Raw genomic sequence first — 25,230 nt, 5'->3', positions numbered from 1 at the left:
CCCTTGTTCTTGTGTTCACTTTCCTATTAAAAACACTTCCCTCCTGAACCTTATTTAACTCTTTAACATATTTAAATGTTTCGATCATGTCCCCCCTTTTCTTTCTGTCCTCCAGACTATACAGATTGAGTTCATTAAGTCTTTCCTAATACGTTTTATGCTTAAGACCTTCCACCACTCTTGTAGCCCATCTTTGGACCCGTTCAATTTTGTCAATATCTTTTTGTAGGTGAGGTCTCCAGAACTGAACACAGTATTCCAAATGTGGTCTCACCAGCGCTCTATATAAGGGGATCACAATCTCCCTCTTCCTGCTTGTTATACCTCTAGCTATGCAGCCAAGCATCCTACTTGCTTTTCCTACCGCCCGACCACACTGCTCACCCATTTTGAGACTGTCAGAAATCACTACCCCTAAATCCTTCTCTTCTGAAGTTTTTGCTAACACAGAACTGCCAATGCAATACTCAGATTGAGGATTCCTTTTCCCCAAGTGCATTATTTTACATTGCCAGAAAGCAAAAATAAAATGAAACTTTCAACCAAGATTGAAATTATGGAAGGGAACTACAAAGTTCTGTTGGTGAAAGTTGTTAGAAAAATTTTAAGTTTAGAGCAACCTTCCCATTCTGGATTTTGGGAACTTTTCAAAGATGTGGATTTCAAATCCTACGATTCCCCAGTCAGTATGGCCATTGCTGAAAATTCTGGGAGAAAATCCACAGTTAGAGGGGAAGAGATATCCAAGTTGAAGCCTACAGGATCAAGAACAGCTTAATGACATTTGCAACAGAGGTTTATGGACTGTTTAGAAAAGGAATGGGACAATCTAAGATCCTGCCTAAGGCAAAGATTCAGACCAGTGTTAGGATTCAATTTTTTTTACTACATGTTCTGTGGGCGTGGCTTGATGGGTGTGGTTTGTCTTGGTGGGCGTGGCTTGGTTGGCATGGCAGGGGAAGGATACTGCAAAATCCCCATTTCTTCCCAATCAGCTAGGACTCGGGAGACAAAGAATAGATAGGATCGAGCCCAGTCAGAGGAGGTATTTACCAGTTCAGAACCTGCTGAAACCTACCTCTGAGTCAGACTAACCTAAAGTGTCTCCCAACTCCGTATGTTGCAAATATTGTTCCAAGAATAGGGATGATTATAATCGATTTAGTTGGTTCATATCTCACATTAAGCCATAATACAGCTTGGGATATTGTCATTTGAAAGTAATGTTATCCAAACATAACATTATGGCTACTTTAACCAAGTTTGGTTATATCGCTGTAACTTAGAATCTTTATATAATATAATCAGTACATTTTATGAAATGTTGACTTGCAAAGCATTGGCATCCTTTGATATATGGTATTTGCCTGATATTGGATTTGTCTTTTATTCTACTACTATGCAAGTGAAACATTCTTGAGTGTTTCAATCTCAGATGCTGGAATTCACTTTCCAAGAAGAGAAAGAAGCTGTCACTGAAGAAAATAAAATTAATTGCTTTAGTAACAGTATACCATATTTTTTTTTGAGTATAAGATGCACCTTTTTTCCCTCCTAAAAGAGGCCGAAAATTTTAGTGCATCTTATACTCTGGATTTAGTTTTTACTAATCTTTCTTACAACCCTAACGAGGTGCTAACAGGTGAAGCAATTTTCTGTGCTTTTCCTGCTTTTTCACTTTTCCTGCTTTTTACACAGCTGTTTCCTCTGACAATCAGCTGGGTTTCTGTGCTTTTGGAGCCCTTTTTCATCCAGGGGTAGGGAACGTTGGCTCTTCTGTGACTTGTGGACTTCAACTCCCAGAATTCCTGAGCTAGCATGATTGGCTCAGGAATTCTGGGAGTTGAAGTCCACAAGTCATAGAAGAGCCAACGTTCCCTACCCCTGCGTGATTTTCTGTGCTTTGCTATCAGGCAATCTTCCACCTTTTTTTCCAGCCCTAACTAGGTGCTAACGCCTGAAGCAATCTTGCCTGCTTTGCTGGCAAAGCTATCTGATCAGAATACCTACGGGACCGCCTTCTGCCGCACGAATTCCAGCGGTTGATTGGGTCCCATAGAGTTGGCCTTCTCCAGGTCCCTTCGACTAAACAATGTCGTCTAGCGAGACCTAGGGGAAGAGCCTTCTCTGTGGCGGCCCCAGCCCTCTGGAATCAACTCTCCCCGGAGATTTGAACTGTCCCCACCCTCCTCGCCTTCCGCAAGACTCTGAAGACTCATTTAGGTCACCAGGCATGGGGGGATTAATGCGCCCCCTTCTGACTAGTAGGAATTGAGTATGGTATGATTGTGTAGTAACGATTGTTTTTTAATGATAGTGGGTTTTTAACTTGAGTTTTTAACTACTAGATTTGTACTGTTTTGTTATTGTTGTTGTGAGCTGCCCCGAGTCTTTGGAGGGGATGGCATACAAATTTATTATTATTATTATTATTATTAGTAGTAGTAGTAGTAGTAGTAGCAGTAGTAGTAGTAGTATTCCCTTTGCCTGCTTTTCCCATTGTTTCTCTCTCTGGAGAGTGTTTTCGAAATTGTTTTTTTTAATCCCCAACCAGGGGATAAAAAGCAAGCATGCATGTTCAAAACCAGCAAACTAATGTGTTGAAGCTGACCAGACTAAGGACTGGTCAAATGAATACCTGGTAGGCAAATTATTTTTTCCCTATTTTCTTCCCAAAAAACTAAGGGGCGTCTACTACTCTGAGAACTACAGTATTTATGGAGAGCAGTATCCTTTATTAAAAGCAAACCAGATACTGCTTCATTCTATGACCATAAGGCTTCTTTCATGATATGGATAGGATAACAAGATTTCAGCACTCTAATTTCTTGTTTAATTTAAATAATTACAGTTTGTCTAAGCGTGACACCTACATTTCCAAGGGATGTAAATATTAAATATTGTACATAGTGATTTATAGTTATATATCTTTTTATGCACAAAGCACATTTGGCACTTAAGAACATTGTCACAAAGTCACTGAAACAGGCATGGGGTGGGATATTTGCTCATGAATACATTTAAAGTGAATCCAGCCTATACTTTAGTGATAGAACAAGCTGCTGGCATAATGATGCATTGTCTCAGCTCTTTTGGCTCTCCTCTGTGTTTTACTATTGGCTGGAGTTCTGTGATATAGAAAACAGTGAGATAAGGCTATATAAATCATGGCTTGTACTCAAGGAAAAGCGGACATCAGGGGCAGAGAAGGTAAAATTAGTTTCCCCCGGCTATTCTGAAGATTTTGTGAATCATTAAGGAGGAAAAGTTTACAGTTCAGTTATGTAATGCAATTTTTCTGCTCTGATATTTGAACTTCTTGCAGGTTCTAACAATCTGTGCTTCTAGAGCTCTTCTGAGACAGATCAATCCAAGTAGTTGCTAAAGGAAAATGTAACCCTACTTGAATTTGTGTTGAACCTATAAAGCAGGGGTTCCCAAACATGGCAACTTTAAGACTTGTGGACTTCAACTCCCAGAAATCTCCAGCCTGGCTGTAGAACTCTGGGAGTTGAAGTCCACAAGTCTTAAAGTTGCCAAAGTTGAAGACCTCTGCTATAAAACAAAGCTAGCTCATGCCATATTTTTTTTCCTCCTGTGTCATCTTCATTACAGACCACAATTACCAGCATCAACAAAGAACTACAGACCTTCCAGGCACAATTTGAAGATGCATTGGCTGCACACCAGAAAGAAGCCAAACGCTTAAATGAACATATAAAGGAGCTGGCAAGAGAGAAAGAATTTAGTGGGCGGGAGGTATGTATGGCTCTTCAGTTGTCACGTCTGGCCATTTCTTCTCTATCCTTGTTGAATATTGGTGCCCAAAAATGGTTTGTATATCCATTTGTCCTATCAGTGCAGGTAGACACTATAGATATATTTGAAATTTTTATTTATTTGTTTGTTTGTTTGTTTGTTTTGTCCAATACACAATAATACACAATGAAGGTTATAGAGGATATATATGAGTAGAATATATCAAAGAGAGTATAGAAGAGAAATATAGGAGTAACATATAACTAGAGAGAATAGCAGAAAATATAAGAGATAAAAGAGATAGAAGAGATATGATGGATAGAAGAGAAGATGTATGAGATATAGGAGAGACTATAGGACTGGGGACAGTAGGCACTCTGGTGCACTTATGTACGCCTTTTACTGTCTTTTACTTTCATAGATGTAAAGAGTGCTAAGTATTAGCAGAAGCACCTGACAAAACATTTTAAGAAATCAGTGCTACAGATGCACCATTTTTCAAATGTCAGAGTAATATGATTAAGAAGGAGGTTCTAATATGATATAAATTCATAACACTGCCACCTCTAGACAGACAAATTTAGCAAGCTTTGAAACACTGCAAACCTCTCTAAAAGGACATCAGCTGTGCCCAAGTACAGAATCAATCTCTTCCTAAATTTGCTGTATTTGAAACTGCGACGAAACTTTTCCTGAAGAACTGCTGGGCAGCCTGCTTCCCCTTTTGCAGAAATTCTTACCCAGCTCTTTCCTCTAGCAAATTCTCTGGGTTTCCAGGACAGCAAAACTTGAAATTATTATAGGTCAGTTTCACAATGTCTTTGAGGGTTTGGGAATGGAAATGATTATACGAATGGTGCTGTGTTGTTCCCTGGATGAGCTTAGACCCCAGGGGCTTTTATCATAGCACGTTGAACTTGTTGAAAAGCTATCATCTGCCTGTATTCTGGATGGATGTGGCCTCCTGCAGAGCATGTGGAGTATCCAATGTGTTCCCAAGATGGGTATTGGCTAGAGAAATTGGCACAGATCCAACTAGTCAGTGCCTTTACTCCAGTTCCAACACCAGCTTGTCATTGGTTAAATTGAAAGCAGAAATCATTGTCCACCCTGTCATGTCCCCTCTTTTTAATATCCCAACTCTAGAGGGTGGGTTGTTTTGTTGTTTCGTTTTTTACATTCTTCCAAATATCTGCAACTCCGAAAAACTTCCCCCAGATGGTAACCCTCACCCACTGCCAGATGTTTCCAGGGTTCTAATTCTTTACAAACTGAGAACGCAGAACAAAAATGACCCCCAGCCCGAGGGAGAAAAGAGAAAGAAAGGGACCGGGTGAGGGGGAAATAGAAAATTAAAGGACATAAAAGAGGAAGAGAGAGTAATTTAACATGACAGGCTGTTTATTTTGGCAAAAAAATGGCCTCCTTTCAACAGATTTCAAAGTCCAGCCCCAGGAGGGACCACACAAGCAAGAGAAGAGGGTTGTTTCAGAGGGCAGGGAGGGCAGAAGGAGTGGGGATGGGGCGAAGGGGGTGAGGGAGATCTTCAGAGATGGATCCAGGATGGGCAGAGAAAGACTAACACAGGATGGGAACAGAGACAACAGCACGCGAGAGAAATAGGGAGAGAGAGAGGGGAGGGAGGAAATACGTTGAGGGACTAATATAACAAGCTGAGGGCAAAGAAACACAGAGCAAAATCCTCACAGGCGCCAGCATTGATCTACTTATCGCCATGGGAACCATAACATTTTCACAGCCTTTTAACTTGAGGAAGTCAGCCTTGAGTTGAACAGAGCTGCCTTCCCATATGTACAAGAACACTGACACGGGCTCTTCTGCGTATGCACACTCCACACAACAACCGTTAAACAGGGCAATCCGTTTTGGCAAGCCGCCGGTAGCATGTATCTGTCCGTTGCTCATCTAAGACATGATTATTATTATTATTATTATTATTATTATTATTATTATTATTTATTAGATTTGTATGCCGGCCCTCTCCGTAGCCTCGGGGCGGCTCACAACAATAACAAGAACAATGTAAAAAACAAATCTAACAATTTAAAAAACCCCATTATTAAAAGCAAACACACACACAAACATTCCGTGTAGAAACTGTATCGGCCCGGGGGAGATGTGTCAGTTCCCCCATGCCTGATGACAGAGATGGGTCTTAAAAACTTTACGAAAGGCAAGGAGGGTGGGGGCAACTCTGATATCTGGGGGGAGTTGGTTCCAAAGGGTCGGGGCCGCCACAGAGAAGGCTCTTCCCCTGGGTCCCGCCAAATGACATTGTTTAGTTGACGGGACCCAGAGAAGGCCCACTCTGTGGGACCTAACTGGTCGCTGGGATTCGTGCGGCAGAAGGCAGTCCCGGAGATATTCTGGTCCGGTGCCATGAAGGGCTTTATAGGTCATAACCAAAACATTGTTGTTCAAGATTCTAACGTACATATCTGTTCTTCCTTTCTGTACTTAATTATTTGAATTCACAGACTACATGTGTGTGTGGAGTCAAACTTCAATGCATGCTCACTCCTACCCACGCACATACCACCCCCACACTAACACATGACTTTTTCTCCCACCCTAGATACTTTCTTCCATGTGTCTAAGCCTCAGCTGGAGGCTTGGCAACCCAGGCATGATTTCAAAAGAGGCTGTTTATAAATGTTAGTCAATATATAATTATAATAATTTCATTATGAGCTTAGCTGCAATATTCTTGTGAAGGAGAAAACGCAAGACAGGGAATTAGCCAGGAAGAAATGAATGTATGAGCTGGGGGGGGGGGGGGGTTGTGTGATGTTTTCTTTTCAGCCCCATCCCCTGCAAACCCTCTCTCCTTATCCTGGGGAATAAAAACAGTTTATTTTATGATGGATCGCCCTCCTCTTTGGTCACTGACCTTTCTTCGCGAATTTCTATTGAGCTCAGCAGAAAAATGCTGAGTGCGTTTGTGGATCCCATATGTGGGTGGGGGCTGGTAGGAAAAGGGTCTCACCCTAATCCTTCTCAAAAACAGAACAACAATAACACAGAGCTGGTTGGAATGAGCCAGGCCAACAGGGAGGATCTGGATAATGTTAGAGCTTTGCAGAGTAAAAAGAATTAAAAGGAAGAAAGAAAGAAAACCTAAAAGGAAAACATAGGACATTGGGGTTCTTGTACATTTCTCCTACCCTTCCCTAAAAATACACAGGGCACAGGTCATTGCACAAACAAGCACAGCTTTCCAAGGAAGGCTGAATAAAATCCAGGCCACTCTTTCTTCTCCATTTTAATTCACACTGCAATTCACGGGAAGGCTGTTAAGCTAAGATGCTTCTGTGTCTGTCCAGCTGAAGTTCAAATGGTACATGTGCGCTGCTACCGGTTTAATCTAGCAATTTCTTCTATGTTGTCATTTGCAATTAATCAGATACTTGAAAACTGATCTTCCACTTTTGTTGCTATTGTTTCTCCCAACAAAGGTTGTAAGTTGGTAAACCCCATCATCTCCTGCAGACAAGGTAGAATTGGTCATCTTTTACATCATTTAACAGTGGGAAATAAATCAGGGAGAAGGAACAGATCTGTAGACCACATCAAATTGAAGAATATAATTTTCGCAGAGCTGATATAGTTAATCCTCACTATTTTCAGATTCTGTATTTATGAGTACACTTACTTGCTTAAATGTACAGTGGTACCTCTACCTACAAACGCCTCTTCTTACGAACTTCTCTAGATAAGAACTGGGTGTTCCTGGAGGAAACAGGGTTGGAAAAGGCAGGGAGAAGCCTCCGTGGGGCCTCTCTAGGAATCTCTTGGGAGGAAACAGCGTTGGAAAAGGCAGGGAGAAGCCTCCCTGGAGCCTCTCTAGGAATCTCCTGGGAGGAAACAGGGCCTCCACCCTCCCTGTGGTTTCCCCAATCACACGCATTATTTGCTTTTACATTGATTCCTATGGGAAAAATTGCTTCTTCTTACAAACTTTTCTACTTAAGAACCTGGTCACAGAACGAATTATGTTCGTAGAGGTACCACTGTATTTGTAATCCTAAAATCAATACTCAGAGCACCGTCATGGTCGTTCACAGATATATACAGAGTGGCAAAAAAAAATTGAGTCACTCAATGGGCACATTCCCAGCTGTGGTCGAACAAGATAATACTCTGCCTTCTGGGCCGTGTACTTCCCTTACATTCAATGGTTCGGTATTCGCTAATTCAGAGCTCACAGCAACTTTATAGACTATAATTATCATGAATAACAAAAACTGACTGCACTTCAAACCATCAAGGTAATTCTCCTAATATAGACATATGAAATTTCACAGTATAGAGCAGTGTTTCCCAACCTGGGAATGCTGGCTGGGGAATTCTGGGAGTTGAAGTCCAAATATCTTCAAGTTGCCAAGGTTGGGAAACACTGGTATAGAGTATATGAAACAGAAAATCCTTAAGATTACTAGCCATGAGCTATTGTAGTTAGTTTTCAAAAATGTAATTCTTCCAATTCTTCATTTGTTTCCTTCCAGGTGCACATTTGCTCTCTTCTTATTCATTTTCACACTGAAATCTACATGCATAACTGTCCTGACATTTTCAACGATATATCACACTATCTTGATAACTAATAGCCATTTACTGGGAGATACATGTACTATAATTTTTGCTCATGCTTCAGCATAGACCCAAGTTCAAGATGAGATAAATCTACATTTCATCACATTCACTCTTGCACACATTCCTTATTTAAAAGTTGAAAAAGGTTAAAATTAACAGTTATATAAATTTAAGAAACCTCTTTTCTTAGGTTGTCAGCTAAGAATTTTATTTTCAGAAGGAGAGGTGGCATTGGCACCTCTTAATGTTTGGCAACCTATGTCAGTGTCTACTCAGCCTTATTTTAAGGCTGCTTTGGGATATCTTGGTTTTCCTTTAGCACTCAGAAGTTACAGGAGTAGCAGTTTCTATTTTGTTTTCTTCTCTTTGGAAGCAGTGATAATGGCAGAGTATTGGCATTTTTACAATATTTAGGCTTTGTTTACCAATACAAAATCTGACCATTATAGGAAACATCAAGCTGAAAAAAATAGAGAGTCATGTAATGTATCAGTGAAAATGTTGAACTTGAACAAGAGAAATACAGTAATACCTCGTCTTACGAACCTAATTGGTTCCGGAAGTAGGTTCGTAAGGCGAAACGTTCGTAAGACGAAACATTGTTTCCCATAGGAAACAATGTAAAAGCAATTAATCCGTGCAAAAAGGAAAAAAATCGCAAAATGGTGCTCTGCTGGGCAGTGTTCCCTCTAATTTTTGGGGGGGGCTGGGCGGAAAAGTATAGTGTCTGAGTGGCAGTCCCTTCGGGATTGGGCGGCACAGAAATAATGAATGAATGAACGAACAAACAAACAAACAAACAAATAAAAAACCCACCCTGTTTTGCCTCAGAGAATTTCAAAATAAAATACTGTACTGTGTGTCTATAACAGTGAGCTCATAATAGGGCAACTCTATCAATATCAAAATGCCACTTAAATAGTTGAGCTAGTTTCAAACTAGATTTTGATTTTCTTTCTCTCTTCCTTACTCCCATTCTTTTTCTTTTTCTTTTCCTTCCTCTCTTTTTTCTATCTGTTTCTCTCTCTTCCTCTCTCTCTCCTTCCCTCTCACTCTTTCCCTCTTGGCTTCTGGGCAGGTTTGGAAAACTCTGAGTTGATGATGATTTTTAAGTGAGCGATTGCTCACTGCTCAGCTTAGAGGGAACTATGCTGCTGGGTGCCACCACCTGGCTGTCACCTTTTAAAACAGCCAGGGGGCTTCTCGGCGTTCTCCCAAACCCGAACTTTTCGTGACGACTCTTTGTGACGTCAAAGCTCCGCCCATGGAATTCCCTGTTGGGATTCCCCACCTCCTTTCTAGCCTTCAGATCGGCCAAAAACGACGACGTCGATCGCAAAAACGGCGCTCCACCGAGTGGCGCCGCCCGGCTGTAACCTTCTGAAACAGCCGGGTGCTTCTCAGCGGCCTCCGGAACCCGAACCCGAACTTCCGGGTTCAGCGTTCGGGAGAACGCCGAGAAGCCCCCCGGCTATTTTAAAAGGTGACAGCTGGGCGGCGGCGCCCAGCGGAGCACCATTTTGCGATCTGCGGTGGGTTTGTAAGCCGAAAAAAGTTCATAAGAAGAGGCAAAAATTTTCCGAACCCCGGGTTCGTATCACGAGGGGTTCGTATCATGAGGGGTTCGTATCACGAGGGGTTCGTATCACGAGGGGTTCATATCACGAGGGGTTCGTATCACGAGGGGTTCGTATCACGAGGGGTTCGTATCACGAGGGGTTCGTATCACGAGGGGTTCGTATCATGAGGTAGCACTGTACTCTGTTTCTAGTCCATAGTCAAGGAATATTACTAGTTATATTTTAGCTTGTCACTCTTTCTTTCCTTTTTCTTTTTCTTTTTTGCATTTATGCATTCAACCAAGATGGCAACATACAATAAGAATTCAAAGTTCAAGTATCGTTTATTCAAGGTTCAAAAAGTGTAGCGCTTAAACGTCATGGTTAAACGTCAAGACCAGAATTTTGCCTCATTCTATCCTTCTCTTCCTCTCTCCCTCCCACCCCCCACCCCCCCTCTCTTGTTTTTTTTTAGTTTTTTTAGTTTTCCAAAACCAGCTTCGTTTGTTCTTTTCCTGAGCTGCTCTAACTGAGATTATCCTCACTTGTGTGGGGGATGCACAAGAAAGTAGGTCATTTTAGAAGGAGATTTGTATCAGAAAACCATCTTTTAACAATCAGCTTCCATAAGACAACATTACTGTCAGTAATATTGTTTGGCTGATAAAAATATTAGCCACGAGCTGCCTTAGTAACAATATGAAAGGTAGGCCATATTTTCATTAGAAAATTGTCTAATATTTCAGGCAGTGATGTATCACAATGATTCATCTCACTTAAAAAGGAACTCAGTAAAATTCTACAGTATAAACTTAACATTCAGAAGTAAGTCCTATTGAACACCTTTCTTCTTACCGTGTTTCCCTGAACATAAGACCTCCCCTGAAAATAACCCCTCCCCCCCAAATTAAGCCCTCCACCAAAAATACCATTTCCTCTTATTACGGTTAGGGAGACAGAGCTGGAAATCACTGGAGTCCCATCTTGCTGCATACATCCCAAAATAGTAAGACCTCCCCAAAAATAAGGCCAGGCACTTATTTCAGGGTTCAAAAAAATATAAAGTAGGGTCTTATTTTGGGGGAAACATGGTAGTAGACATATACCATATTTTTCAGAGTGTTAAACGCACCTTAGTTTTGGGGGAGCAAAATGGGGAAAAGAATCTGCTTACCAGATATTAATCTGGCTAGCATCCTTAGCCTGGTTGGCTGCAGTACACTATTTTATCCACACTATTTTAGGGCTTTAAAAAAACTTTATTTGGAGAGAGTAACAATGAAAGAGCTTGCAAGCCAGTAAGAGATGGGAACATCATTAGCACCTGGAAAGAAACATTCTGAGCAAGTAGAGCAATGGAAAAAACTCTGCAAAGACTTAGGGCTTGGAAAACATTCTTTGCAGAGAGTAACAATAAAAGAGCTTGCAAGCCGGTAAGAGCTGGGAACATTGTTAGTACCTGGTTAGGGTTGAAAAGAAACATTCAGAACAAGTAAAGCAATGGGCAAAAAACCTTGGTTGTTTTCTTGCAGATGTTTCATTACCAATTAGGTAACATCACCACTGCTACTCCTAGTCCATCCTAGCATGTTAGTAGTGAAACATCTGCAAGAAAGCAACCAAGCTCAGAGACCACCAAGGACCTCATGGCTATATAATGATAGGACTTATTGCTGAATAGTAGATGTGTAATAATGTTTGTTTGTTTGTTTGTTTGTTTGTCCAACATGTATAGGATGGTAGTAGTTTGTATAAACATAACAAGTAAAAAGTAATGATAAAAGAGGACAATAGGATAGTAGAACAGGGATGGTAGGCACAGTGGTGCACTTATGCACACCCCTTACAGACCTCTTAGAAATGCGGGGAGGTTGACTGTAGACAATCTAAGATTAAAGTTTTTGGGGTTTGGGGAAGAAACCACAGAGTCAGGTAGTGCATTCCAGGCATTGATCACACTATTGCTGAAGTTGTATTTTCTGCAGTTGAGTTTGGAGCAGTTTACATTTAGTTTGAATCTATTACGTGCTCGTATATTGCTGCGATTGAAGGCAAAGTAATCATTAACAGGAAGAACATTTTGCAATATGATTTTATGAACTACATTTAGATCAGATCGGAGGCGACGTAGTTGTAAATTGTCTAATCCCAGTATTTCAAGTCTGATGGAATAACATGTGCATAGTGCCTTTAATTATATGTTTTACCTCCAACTTCACCCTCCAACTAAACCAATATCAATTCCCCTGCAGTAAATCCCCTGAAAGTCATTAGGATTATTTTCCAAGGTGCCTTAAAATTGATGTAGCTTTTTCTTAAAGGCAGAGCAGCTCAAAGTCCAACTCCGGTTGGCAGAGGATACCTATGCAGATGTTCAGAAAGAACTCACTGAGCTTCACCAGAGACTGCAGGAGTCAGAAGAGGCTTGTGATCAGCGACAAAAAGAGCTCCTGGAATTTCACAGGGCTGTAGCAGATGAGAGCAGAGAAAAGGAAGCCCTTCAGAAGTCCAATGCTGACCTCAGAGGAGCTGTCAAAAAAACAGAGAATGAAAAGCTCAGGTCAGCAGACTTGGCACAGTGTCAGGCTGGGAGAAGTATCTTATACACATTGATGGAACAGACATAGTGTTTTTAGAGATGAGTGATAATTAACACTTGGTCTCTTGTAGACTGCAGAGAATCAAGGAAGAACGAGAACAGAAGGTTGCCATTCTGGAAGAAGCAAAAGCAGCCGTTGAGCTAGAGGTGGGAGAACTCCGGATCAATCTACGGGAAGTAGAGAAGGCACACATGGAAGCCAGAAGGGAGCTTCAGGAGCTGCACAGAGAGGTAGCTTACAGACTTCCTTGTTGTTCAATTCAGGTCCAAGAACGTAACAGGTTAATGGAGAGAAACACTTGAGATGATCAATGGAGGTTAGGAAGGATGCATGCAAGACCATTTGACATTACTGTTAACTCCTGAGATTGATATTTAAGTAGAGTGAACTTTAGCAAATGCAGTAGCACCATCCCAAATGTACTTATTGCTATTATTTGAAGTATCATATACGATTTTTGCATGTAATGACTCTCTCTTCAATTATGATGTAGTTTTGACCCTAGAACTTCTTTTCCTTTTCAGGCCTTCCATGATACATATACAACAAATACACAGCATGTTCTTGCTGAAGAATCTGTTTGTTTTCTATTAGATTTCCTATTATTAGGGTCAATCATGGCAGTTAGAAGCAGTTGCCAATTATGGCAATACTTCTTTTATGCAGAAGAGTCCACGTGTAGGTTGGGAATTTGGGCACATATTCTGTATTGAAGAATAGCTACATTCAAATTCCTCCTGCACAGGTAAAGTCCCTGGAGAGCAAGAACAGCAAGAAAACTCAGGAAGTCGCCGAATTACAACATCAGTTGCTGCAAAAAGAACAACAGGAACAGCAGAACAGCAAAGAGGTCCTGGACATTAAACAGAAGATATCTACTCTGGAGATTGGCCATGATTCTGCTCACAAGGAGGTAACAATGGGATAATAGCAAAGAGTGATTATTTAATGGAAGAAGAATTGAAGAGTAAGTTGTGTCAGTGAAAGAAGGCAGCATTTTGTGAAACAATGCAATGGAGATAAAGATGTGGGATAAAATGCATATTTAATGGATAAGGATATAATTGTGAAGACCAACACATATAGCAATTTTTATGTGTAGTGAAGATGAAGTGTTCTTTTGAGTTGAGGTTGACTTGGTGACTTATAGAAAAACAGAAACGCAGAAAAAGACCTGTGCCCCATCCATGCAATTTCCTTAGCAATAGCATATGCTAAGTAATAATCTGCAACTAATTTTGTTCCAGGATTCCCCACCCTACCTCCCACCCCCATTTCCCTATATAAACTGCACCTCTGCAATTTTATGGAATCTCTCAGGAAGGGGGAGTTTGTGATCCCGCTGCATAGAGGCCACATTTGGAATACTGTGTTCAGTTCTGGGGACCTCACCTACAAAAAGATATTGATAAAATTGAATGGGTCCAAAGATGGGTTTCAAAATGCTGAAAGGTTTTAAGCATAAAACGTATCAGGAAAGACTTAATGAACTCAATCTGTATAGTCTGGAGGACAGAAGGGAAAGGGAGGACATGATCAAAACATTTTAAAATGTTAAAGGGTTAAATAAGGTTCAGGAGGGAAGTGTTTTTAATAGGAAAGTGAACACAAGAACAAGGGGACACAATCTGAGGTTAATTGGGGGAAAGATCAGAAGCGACGTGAGAAAATATTATTTTACTGAAAGAGTAGTAGATGCTTGGAACAAACTTCCAGCAGACATGGTTAATAAATCCACAGTAACTTAATTTAAACATGCCTGGGATAAACATATATCCATCCTAAGATAAAATACAGGAAATGGTATAAGGGCAGACTAGATGGGCCACGAGGTCTTTTTCTGCAGTCAATCTCCTATGTTTCTATGTTTCTCCTCTATATATTGCCCTCATGACTTTGTTTCCTTTCAGGTGTTGAACTTGAAGAAGAAGCTGTCTTCTGCAGAGGTAAAGTCCCAACTTCAAGAGCAGGATTTAAAGCACAGCCTTGCAGAGAGTTGCATCAAGGAGAAGAAGTGGAAAGATGAACTCCATAGCCTGGAAGTGAAGCTTCAGGAAGGAAGCAGGGCAAACGAGAGTCTCCAGCTACGGCTCAGCACCTGTGAGGGATGCATCCATGGCTTAGAGACAGAACTAGCCAAGACTGAAGCAGCGAAGAGGGAGGTGGAACTGAAGTTAGTGGCACTCCACTCCACTCTCCGTCGTACGCTGGGACTTGGCAGCCGGAGTCCATCTCCCCTACGATCCTCCTCTCCAGTCAAAGGTTATTTTTAAATTCTTCTCACTGCTATGGGCTAAATTAGATTAGAATCTGTTGGAGTGGGAAGCTATAATAAATTCATACGTTTAATGAAATAAACAAGCAAACAACTGAAAAATTGCTATATTTTGATCCTGGGGAATGAAACATTCTAGGGGTCAGTCTTTATATTTATTTATTTATTTATTTATTTATTTATTTATTTATTTACTTACTTACTTATTTACTTATTTACTTATTTACTTATTTACTTGTTTGTTTGTTTGTTTATTTATCTATTTATCTATCTATCTATCTATCTATCTATCTATCTATCTATCTATCTATTTATTTATTAGATTTGTATGCCGCCCCTCTCCGTAGACTCGGGGCGGCTCACAACAATAACAAAGACAATGTAAGAACAAATCTAATAATTTAAAAAACACTAAAAACCCCATTATTAAAAGCAAGCATACACACAAACATACCATGTATGAACTGTATAAGCCCGGGGGAGATGTCTCAGTTCCCCCATGCCTGACGGCAGAGATGGGTCTTAAGAACTTTACGAAAGTCAAGGAGGGTGGGGGCAGTTCTGATCTCCGGGGGGAGCTGGTTCCAGAAGGTCGGGGCCGCCACAGAGAAGGCTCTTCTCCTGGGTCCCGCCAAACGACATTGTTTAGTCAATGGGACCCAGAGAAGGCCAACTCTGTGGGACCTAACTGGTTGCTGGGATTCGTGCAGCAGAAGGCGGTCCCGGAGTTGATTTATATTGTATAATACCACAGCTTTAAAATACGATGCATTGAATAAACCCAGTTGATTTATGGCACTAATCCATAAATCATGAAATACAAACTTAAAAAGCAGAATTTGGAAGATATACTAATCAAAACCATGTATTTAATAGCTGCTTATCTCATGTACTTTAGCCAAAAAGAAACATCATAGCTAAGAGGCAGTTCAAAAGTTTTGTGGACAGTGGTGGTATAACCATTTGAAAAGATGTAGTAGCTAATTATGGTTGTTGTTGTTGTTACTGTTATTAATTCGACTTCTATGCCGCCCAATCCCAAAGGACTCAGGACTAATTATCCTCTCCTCAGGCAAGAAAAAACTCCTACCAATAAAAATACGATATATTAGATAACCTTATTAACTAAATGAATGAATAAATCCTAAATCATATAGTCTGTGAAGTCTTTTCTTCTGGAAATCCCTTTCAACCTTGACTTTTGGCTGAGACCAAGCAAGTATTTGGATTTTTTTTTTAACAGGAACTAGCGGACGCCAAACACCTGGATCTCGCACTGGATCACCTGAGAGGAGCCGTTCCCGTTCACCATTTCATCAAACTTCTCCCCTCAGGAGTGAGCAAACCACAAGTGAAATTGATCCAGAAGTAGTTCGAGACGCTTTGAAAGACTTCCTTCAGGAGCTACGGGATACCCAAAGAGAGAGGGTAAGCAAGGACTTCTCTTTCAAATATTTCTTCCACATTCTACCTCCATAAAGTTCCGGAGAATATGAGAAAGATATTGAGATTTAGATGGTATAAATTCATGAACTTTGGAAAACTCGTAGCTATGAATTTGGGGTTTTATAAAACTATGAGAACACATTCACTAATTTATCACAATGTGAGTGCAGGTCGACAGTAATGCTAAGGAGTTGTGACAAAATAGTGCCACAACTCCTTTCTTTTTATGCTTTTCATCATATTTTACTGTCAATACAAAGAATTTAATATAGATATTTATTTATTTATTTATTTATTTATTTGTTGGATTTGTATGCCGCCCCTCTCCGTGGACTCGGGGCGGCTAACAACAGTGATAAAAACAATATATAGCAATCCAATAATAAAACAACTAAAAACCCTTATTATAAAAACCAGACATACATACTGACATACCATGCATAGACTGTAGAGGCCCAGGGGGAAAGAACATCTAAGTTACCCCATGCCTGACGGCAGAGGTGGGTTTTAAGGAGCTTACAAAAGGCGAGGAGGGTGGGGGCAATTCTGATCTCTGGAGGGAGTTGGTTCCAGAGGGCTGGAGCCGCCACAGAGAAGGCTCTTCCCCTGGGCCCCGCCAAACGACATTGTTTAATTGACGGGACCCGGAGAAGGCCCACTCTGTGGGATCTAATCAGTCGCTGGGATTCATGCGGCAGAAGGCAGTCCCGGAGATAATCTGGTCCAGTGCCATGAAGGGCTTTATAGGTCATAACCAACACTTTGAATTGTGACCGGAAACTGATCGGCAACCAATGCAGACTGCGGAGTGTTGGTGTGACATGGGCATTTTTGGGAAAGCCCATGATTGCTCTCACAGCTGCATTCTGCACGATCTGGAGTTCCCGAACAATATAGATAATATATACATTAGTCCTCATATCAATTGAAGAAGTTAAAAGAAATCTATAATTAAGTTATTATTAAAATAGGGTTTAGATTTCAAAATGCATTGATTTTCATTAGGTTATCCATATTTTTACAAATCTTTGTTCAGTTCCTTCATTCACTGGATTTATCCAGAGAGAGTAGAATACAGTATTTTAAGATTGTAATTCAATATACAAAAATTGAGACTTACTTATGGGCTTATTGAAGTAGTAACATTTAAGTGCTAGGAAGTATGTTGAAGGCGTAAATAGAATAGGTGTGGACTAGACTTTCTGTTCTGCTTTTCAGCATATGTACAAATGCATCCCTTGTGCATGTGTTTCTAGGTATCCACATGAAATAATATGCCATGCTTTTTTTCAGCATCCTGTTAGTTTTAAGGGCGTTTACTAGAAGTTATTATCAAAGTTTCAGCATGATTATTTGAATGCCTGGAGAGCATTATGCACATAAATCTACCTAATCATTCTGGATCAAAGCCAATAATGGCTTAAAATATGTAACAAATAAATTAGTCCATTTCTTTTGCTCACAGCAAAAAGGGTTGATTTTATGTAATGCTATGTTTTAGCAGTGATAACCTCCATCGTTGTCATCATCATCAACATTTCTAGAGCATCAAATCCTTAAGGAGTTTTGATGATGTACAGATAAGATACATAAGAAAGAATAAAAAAATAAGCAATCAAAGACAATGTAAATAAATAAAAAATACACAAATACTACTGGAAAATTAGTAATTGTATTAAATGAATTAAACCAAACTAAATAAACCAGGAAACTAATCTGAGGTGCTTCTGGAAGGCAAGCAGAGTGGAAGCCAACTAGATTTCCACTGGAACACCATTGCAAACAGCTGGTGCAATCATGAAAAGTAGCATAATCATGGTTTGCTGCTCCATTTCACTAAAATTCTCTAAGTACTATATCACTGGTATCTTTTTCTGGTAAATCAAACTGGTTGGATTCATTCCAGTAAGAAAATGCAGTTCTGCAAATAATGAGGTACCAAATTATGTAAGGCTTTATGAATTAGATTGTTGGGGGTAATATGCTAACACTGTAAAATAAAGCTCTGTGAAGTGGTATATAAGTCTAAGTGCAATTGCTATTGCTATTAGTACCACAACTTTAAATTGCATCCAGAAGCCCATTAGAAGCCAGTGCAAGTCTTGCAATGAGTTGCTCTCATCAGCAAACAGTGGCCAGTTGTAGGCCACTTTTCTTTAAACCAACTACAGTTTTTGAGTGTTCAAGGCAACCCTATGTAGAGCATGTTATTATAATCTAAGCAAGAGGTGATAAGAATGAAGTTGCTGCAGGATGATACATACACACACACACACACACACACACACACACACACACACACACACACGAAAGATTATAAGTGGCTTACTGGCCAAAGCTAGGAGAAGTATTCCCATATCACCCCCAGCCCAAGCAGTCATAGCCTCGACTTGCTATTCCTGAAGAATTCCCAGTCATGAACCTTCCCATCAAGTGACACCACTGGAGCAAACAGAAAACCCATGGGGTAACAGTAATTCAATTTTTTAAAAAATCAACTTAAGCCTATACTCCCCCATTCATCTCTTAGGACTGAGACTTCAGTGGTATCACCAGCCTTGGGTAGCAATGTAGAGCTGACTATTATAAACACACACTGATATTGGAGAACTGCCAGTTAGGCTGGCAGGAGGGATCAAGTGAGAGCCTAGCTTGGAGTTGTTGCATAACTGCAAATATCATAGGCATCAACTCCCACCAAATCCATAAAGTTTTGTATTGCAATGCAGGTGATGAACAATACATTTTCAGCCTGAGGTTATTTATGAGTGTTCTGGTTGCTTGCACCTGACATTTGATGCCACCAATCCCCAAATTGTTTTGATGATCTTGCCTGGTGCCTTCATGTAAATGTTAAATAGCAGAAGGAGAGAACTGACCCATGCAGCACTCTACAGGGGATTAAGCATGAACCCACCGGTCCCATTAGCACCAACTGGAATTGTTGACAAAGAAAATAGAGGAACCAATGCAATACAGTGCCATTTATATACATGACATAAGATAATTTACAAGCATAAGTTCATGGTATGAGCTAGAAGTAAATAATAAGCTGTAAAAAGAGCACTGTTGCTAGGTACAAAATGTTACTTTTGGGAATAAAAGACTTTTGTTCCAATCCCACCTCTGTTATGGTTGGGTTGATATATCACATGATACTATGAGAGATTTTGTTTGTTTTGGCTTAGTATGAAGTACGCATCTTTCCACTATAGCTGGGGTTTTTCTTTCAGCAAAGAGTTTATGAAGGCATATTGCTTCTTTTAAATTGAATCTGTAGTTTTGTGAACCAGAGAGGGATATTCAAAATTCCTTCCAGTTCATTTACGTAGAACTGAAAATCATCTAGCTATTGTAACTCCATTTTTCAGGGATCATATGAGCCAACTTAACTTATTGTGACCCCAAGTTGACTCCCAAGACATATGTTTAGCAACATTCAAGGGCAGTTCAGCCCTGTCTCTGTCATGTGCTATTTATTGCTCAAAAGCATGCCTCTTGTAAAAATGAATAAATATTTATACTGTACCAGAATAATTAAAAAAATATGGCTTGTCACAATAATCATAGCATCAGATCATCCAACAGCCTTTCTGACAAATGAAGAAGTCAGTTAATTCTGGGCTACATCACATTTAAAACATTCCTTGCTTTGTTGTCCTCTCCACCAAGATCCTGGAATTTATTGTTAACTTGTTTAAAGCAGAAAGGGGGAAAAGGAAAAAGTATCTACAAACAATAACAACATATTTCAGTTAACACTTTATGAACTACAAGAAATTCAGTGTTCTTAATTTTACCAGCACAGTCCTGATGCTTATTTACATATTTAGTTGTAAAGAAAACTATGTAGCATCAAAACTGAAGGTCCAGTGATACCTCATCTTACGAACTTAATTGGTTCCATGATGAGGTTTGTAAGGTGAAAAGTTTGTAAGACAATGTTTCCCATAGGAATCAATGGAAAAGCAATTAATGCGTGCAAGCCCAAAACTCACCCCTTTTGCCAGCCGAAGTGCCCGTTTTTGTGCTGCTGGGATTCCCCTGAGGCTCCCCTCCATGGGAAACCCCACCTCCGGACTTCCATGTTTTTACAATGCTGCAGGGGAATCCCAGCAGCGCAAAAACGGGTGCTTCGCTGGCAACAGAAGTCCAAAGGTGGGGTTTCCCAGCAAAGGGAGCAACATTGCAGCATCGTAAAAACACGGAAGTCCTTGAAACCCCACCTCCGGACTTCCATGTTTTTGTGATGCTGCGATTTTGCTGAGGCTCCCCTCGCTGGGAAACCCCACCACCGGACTTCCGTTGCCAGCAAAGCGCCCGTTTTTGCGCTGCTGGGATTCCCCTGCAGCATCGTAAAAACATGGAAGTCCGGAGGTGGGGTTTCCCATGGAGGGGAGCCTCAGGGGAATCCCAGCAGTGCAAAAACGGGCACTTTACTGGCAACAGAAGTCCGGAGGTGGGGCATCCCAGTGGCGGCGGCTTGGGTTTGTACGGGGAAAATAGTTTGGAAGAAGAGGCAAAAAAATCTTAAACCCTGGGTTTGTATCTCAAAAAGTTTGTATGATGAGGGGTTTGTAAGATGAGGTATCAGTATATTTTGATTGACTGAAAATATGTTAGTAGTAATTGTTTCCAAGGCCTATGGCCTTGTCTTCAAGGAATAAGATTCAGAGCAGGATTTGATTTGTACACTCAGAGTTTTTTGATAACACAGAGATTGAAATTGAGATATACTGTCATTTTCCAGTGCCCATGAAAACAGACCCTTTTGAGCAGGGTTATGCAGTAATGGAGGGTGGTAGATACTAACCTCCACATTGAGGAAACAGTGAATTTAATTGAAATGTAATTAAATGTAATTGATTAAACAGTTAATATTTTTCCAGGCACAGGAACTCTGCAGATCCCTCTCTTTTTGTCACTTCCAAATCCAAGGCATTTTGGCTAAGCAAATGTTGTTGATAAACAGTTTAGTTCTTTGGGGGTAGTCAAGGCCATCCTTTTAGAAAGGAAGAATTTGCTGCCAAATTAAGAGCCTGATATACATAGCAGGTAATCTATTTCTGTCTAAGACTTGAGCAACACTAACATTACTGAAATATTAAGGGCTACTTTTTACATACTATACAATTCAGAAAATGTCTTCAGTTACAGGTGTGGAATATGAGATTAGGTTTTTGTAAGACAAGAAAACAGTTTGACTTAACTTTAGAGTATAACGATACATATTTAATGTTTGCTAATGTATCAAGAGCAATAAAAGTAGTTTGGTTGACTACTAATTTCTCTGAGAAATTATTGGAAATATTATGGGTCATGTTATCAATAATAGTCTGATTACCAGTGTTCTACGGGTATCATTTTTTGGAAATGCAATTGCTTTGCTCTAATTGTAAATATTTGTTTTATCTGATGTTGATTTTAGGATATGTATTATTTGTAGTTGTTTTTCAAGACGAATTACATACAGTGATGGGCTGCCAACATTTTTACAGCCACACTGCGGGTGTGGCTTATTTTGTGGGTGTGGCTTGATGGTCATGTGACCGGGTAGGAGTGGCTTGCCGGCCATGTGACCAGGTAGGGGTGGCTTGATAATGATGTGACCGGGGTGGCTTAAAGGTCATGTGACTGGGTAGGAGTGGCTTACCAACTAAGATAAGTTTTCAAATAGATGCTTGGACTCTTTTTCAGTTGATTAATTTGAATATCACAAAAAGGACAAATGATAGATAGCACCATTTGTTGAGGAGCACAGTAACATTTTAAGGTTTTCTACTGAAACCACAAGATTCAGTATGACAACAGATTAGGTAGGCAGCTCAATTTTCTTTAATAGCTATAAAAGTTCAGTTCTAGATAATGAACTAATTATTTATTTAATAATTCTAGATTATTATAGTTCTAGATAATGAGCTATTTAATTATTTAAAATAATTAAAGCGTTTATGGGTAAAAACATACTATTTAATTATTTCCTATTTTAAAAGTAATTAAGGATCATACTAAGGTACTAGAGAAGGAAGGACAATAAAAAACCTATTATGTATTCAATAAATAGTGCATAAACCTACTACCCCCATTGCACTGCCTCCCCCCCCCCCCATGGGCACAGCAGCCCATCACTGATTACGTTCAACAGTTGTCCATGTTAAAAATTACCCTTGTGGCTTAATAAAGGAAATTATAGACAGTATAAAATAAATTTTAAAAATACATGTATCCAATATATTTTTCCTGGCGACAAGCTAAGAATATAATGGATATGTCCTATCTCTTGTTTGCAGGATGATCTAAGAATTCAGGTGGTGAATATGAGTCATCAGGTGAATGAGATGGAGGCTGACCGCGACCAAACACAAAGCCGTATTCTGCAACTACAGAAGTATTTAGCAGACTCTGAGGAAGGTCTGTTCTTTTTCTTCTTCTTCTCTTACTTTATCTCTTGATCCATAAGCTCCTCAAAACCCACCTCTGTCATCAGGCTTGGGGGAACTGAACTACCAGTAGCATGATTCAGCCCAAAACACAGCTGAGGATCTAATCAGGCATGCTTTGGGTGAAGAAATAAAGGTCAGTATTAACCTAGGGACAGGCAGGAGGGCCCTTTTTCAAGCAGTGGAAGAGGAGAACCATCCAAACAGGGAAAATTTCACTAAAAATAAAAAAAAAGATGGTGGTGCCCACAGATATGCACCAACTGTGATGTCACCAGCAGGTTGTTACCAGTTCAGGCGATCCGGTCCAAACCGGAAGGAACCCACCCCTGCAAGTTGTATACAAAGCAAGTGAAATGAATCCCTAAAACCTCTTTACAAGCTACTTGGGGACTGCTGCTTTAAATGAAAGAATAGTGTTATGGGGCAGATGTTTGATCTCCACACCAGATGTTTCTCTGCTCTGAATCTGCTTTTTTTCCACATATGGATCAAGATTTAAACATTCATATCTGGACTGAGCAGCAGATTCAGGACACGGGGAGAGGTCAGGAAGAGGATTAAGTTTATCTCTGCTTTAATTGCTTTTCTTCTTAAAATGGTAGCTCAGAAAGGCTGCTTGTCATTTAAAAAGCAAATTATGGGAATTAGTTACATATACAGTACTTGCAAATCACATCTATTCCTCATTACTGTAATCAAGTAGGATTTCCTAACAATTTTAAAAACAAAACAAAATCAAATATCATGTAGGACCTGTGCTTTTAATATACCAAAAGATTGTAAGCAAATGTCCAGTGTTCTAATTCTTATTAGATAGAAATCATCTCACCAACACTCCGCAGTCTGCATTGGTTGCCGATCAGTTTCCGGTCACAATTCAAAGTGTTGGTTATGACCTATAAAGCCCTTTATGGCACCGGACCAGATTATCTCCGGGACCACCTTCTGCTGCACGAATCCCAGCGACCAGTTAGGTCCCACAGAGTGGGCCTTCTCCGGGTCCCATCAACTAAACAATGTCGTTTGGCGGGACCCAGGGGAAGAGCCTTCTCTGTGGCGGCCCCGACCCTCTGGAACTAACTGCCCCCAGAGATTAGAATTGCCCCCACCCTCCTCGCCTTTCGTAAGCTTCTTAAAACCCACCTCTGCCGTCAGGCATGGCGGAACTGAGATACTCTTTCCCCCTAGGCCGTTACAATTTATGCATGGTATGTTTTGTATGTATGTTTGGTTTTATAATAAGGGTTTTTAATTGTTTTACTATTGGATTGTCACATGTTGTTTTATCACTATTGTTAGCCACCCCGAGTCCAGGGAGAGGGGCGGCATACAAATCCAATAAATAAATAAATAAAAATAAATAAATAATTGTACCACAGTTAGACATGTGCAGCTCCAGCCTACTTTTCCTAATACAGGCAGTTTGTGACTTACAACCATTTGTTTAGTGACTATTCAAAGTTGGTGTAGCCCTGAAAAAAAAGTGACTTACGAGTCCTCAACATCCCATTGCAGCATCCTGATGTCATTTATTTATTTATTTATTTGTCATACAAGTATAGTATCGTAGTATGTATTATTATAATATAAGTATAAAGTAGAGATATAAAGGATAAAAGACAGTATAAAGGATAAAAGACAGTACAGGGATGGGTCCCAATTGTAATTGTAAGTTGAGGACTATCTCTATAGATAGGCGCTGAAAGGCTTAGGAAAAGTAGGGCCATCTGAGGTCTTTTTTTAATGCATATCATGTGATCAAAATTCAAAGACTTGGCAACGCCCCAGGTTCATGTGATAGTTATTTGCAACCTTTCTAGATAGCTTTTGATAAAGTCAATGGAGGAAGCCAAATCCACATTCATGTGATTCCTTTAACAACTGCAGGGATTCACTTAACAACCATGGTTAAAAACTGCAACTGTACAATTTGCTTAACAAACACCTTGCTAGCAATGGAAATTCTGGTCCCAATCGTAGTTGTAAGTTGAGGACTATCTCTATAGATGGGCACTGAAAGGTTTAGGAAAAGTAGGGCCACCTGAGGTCTTTTTTTAATATATGACTGTTTTTACCATATGGCCTCATGAATAAATGAATGCTTTATTAATTTGGAAATTATGCAATTCATGAGAAATGACTAATTTTAATTGTTCATATATCACAAAAAGCTGCCTATATTTTCCATAGTGTACCAAAAATTAATAAAATGTCTTTTTTCATTAAAAACAAAGATGTTTTAAATGAAAAAAGACATTATTAATTTTTGTTACACTATGGAAACTATAGGCAGCTTTTTGTGATATCTGAACAATTAAAATTAGTCCTTTCTCAAGAATTGCATAAGCATATTTATTCCTTAATGGTCAAAACATGATTTCACATGATATGGGTGGCCTTTATTGTCCAGGAGTTTATTGCATTATTTGATATTCCGATTGATCAGGCATGTACAGTAATACTACTACTAGACAACACTGTATAATGAGTAGCCCATTTGGTGTTCTTTTGATGTTTTGGATTACAACTCCCAG

The 25,230-nt window shown here is 39.9% G+C and overlaps 1 protein-coding gene across 3 annotated transcripts in view; it reads left to right on the top strand.

The window, feature by feature from the left end:
- CROCC2 (ciliary rootlet coiled-coil, rootletin family member 2) overlaps positions 1-25,230 on the top strand; it is a 143,714-nt gene that overhangs the window by 90,532 nt on the left and 27,952 nt on the right. For 2 of the 3 annotated variants that reach the window (XM_070753236.1, XM_070753237.1), the window contains exons 23-29: positions 3,616-3,759; positions 12,254-12,492; positions 12,603-12,762; positions 13,278-13,445; positions 14,443-14,794; positions 16,051-16,235; positions 22,544-22,664. In XM_070753236.1, coding sequence (XP_070609337.1) covers positions 3,616-3,759; positions 12,254-12,492; positions 12,603-12,762; positions 13,278-13,445; positions 14,443-14,794; positions 16,051-16,235; positions 22,544-22,664 — 1,369 coding nt within the window. The remainder of the gene's footprint in view (positions 1-3,615; positions 3,760-12,253; positions 12,493-12,602; positions 12,763-13,277; positions 13,446-14,442; positions 14,795-16,050; positions 16,236-22,543; positions 22,665-25,230) is intronic. The other variant, XM_070753238.1, reaches the window with a different exon arrangement.

This window comes from Erythrolamprus reginae, chromosome 5, assembly GCF_031021105.1.
Source record: "Erythrolamprus reginae isolate rEryReg1 chromosome 5, rEryReg1.hap1, whole genome shotgun sequence".
NCBI classification, from domain to species: Eukaryota; Metazoa; Chordata; class Lepidosauria; order Squamata; family Dipsadidae; genus Erythrolamprus; species Erythrolamprus reginae.
Note: the sequence above shows the minus strand (reverse complement) of the source record. Positions and strands in the feature narration are given on the sequence as shown.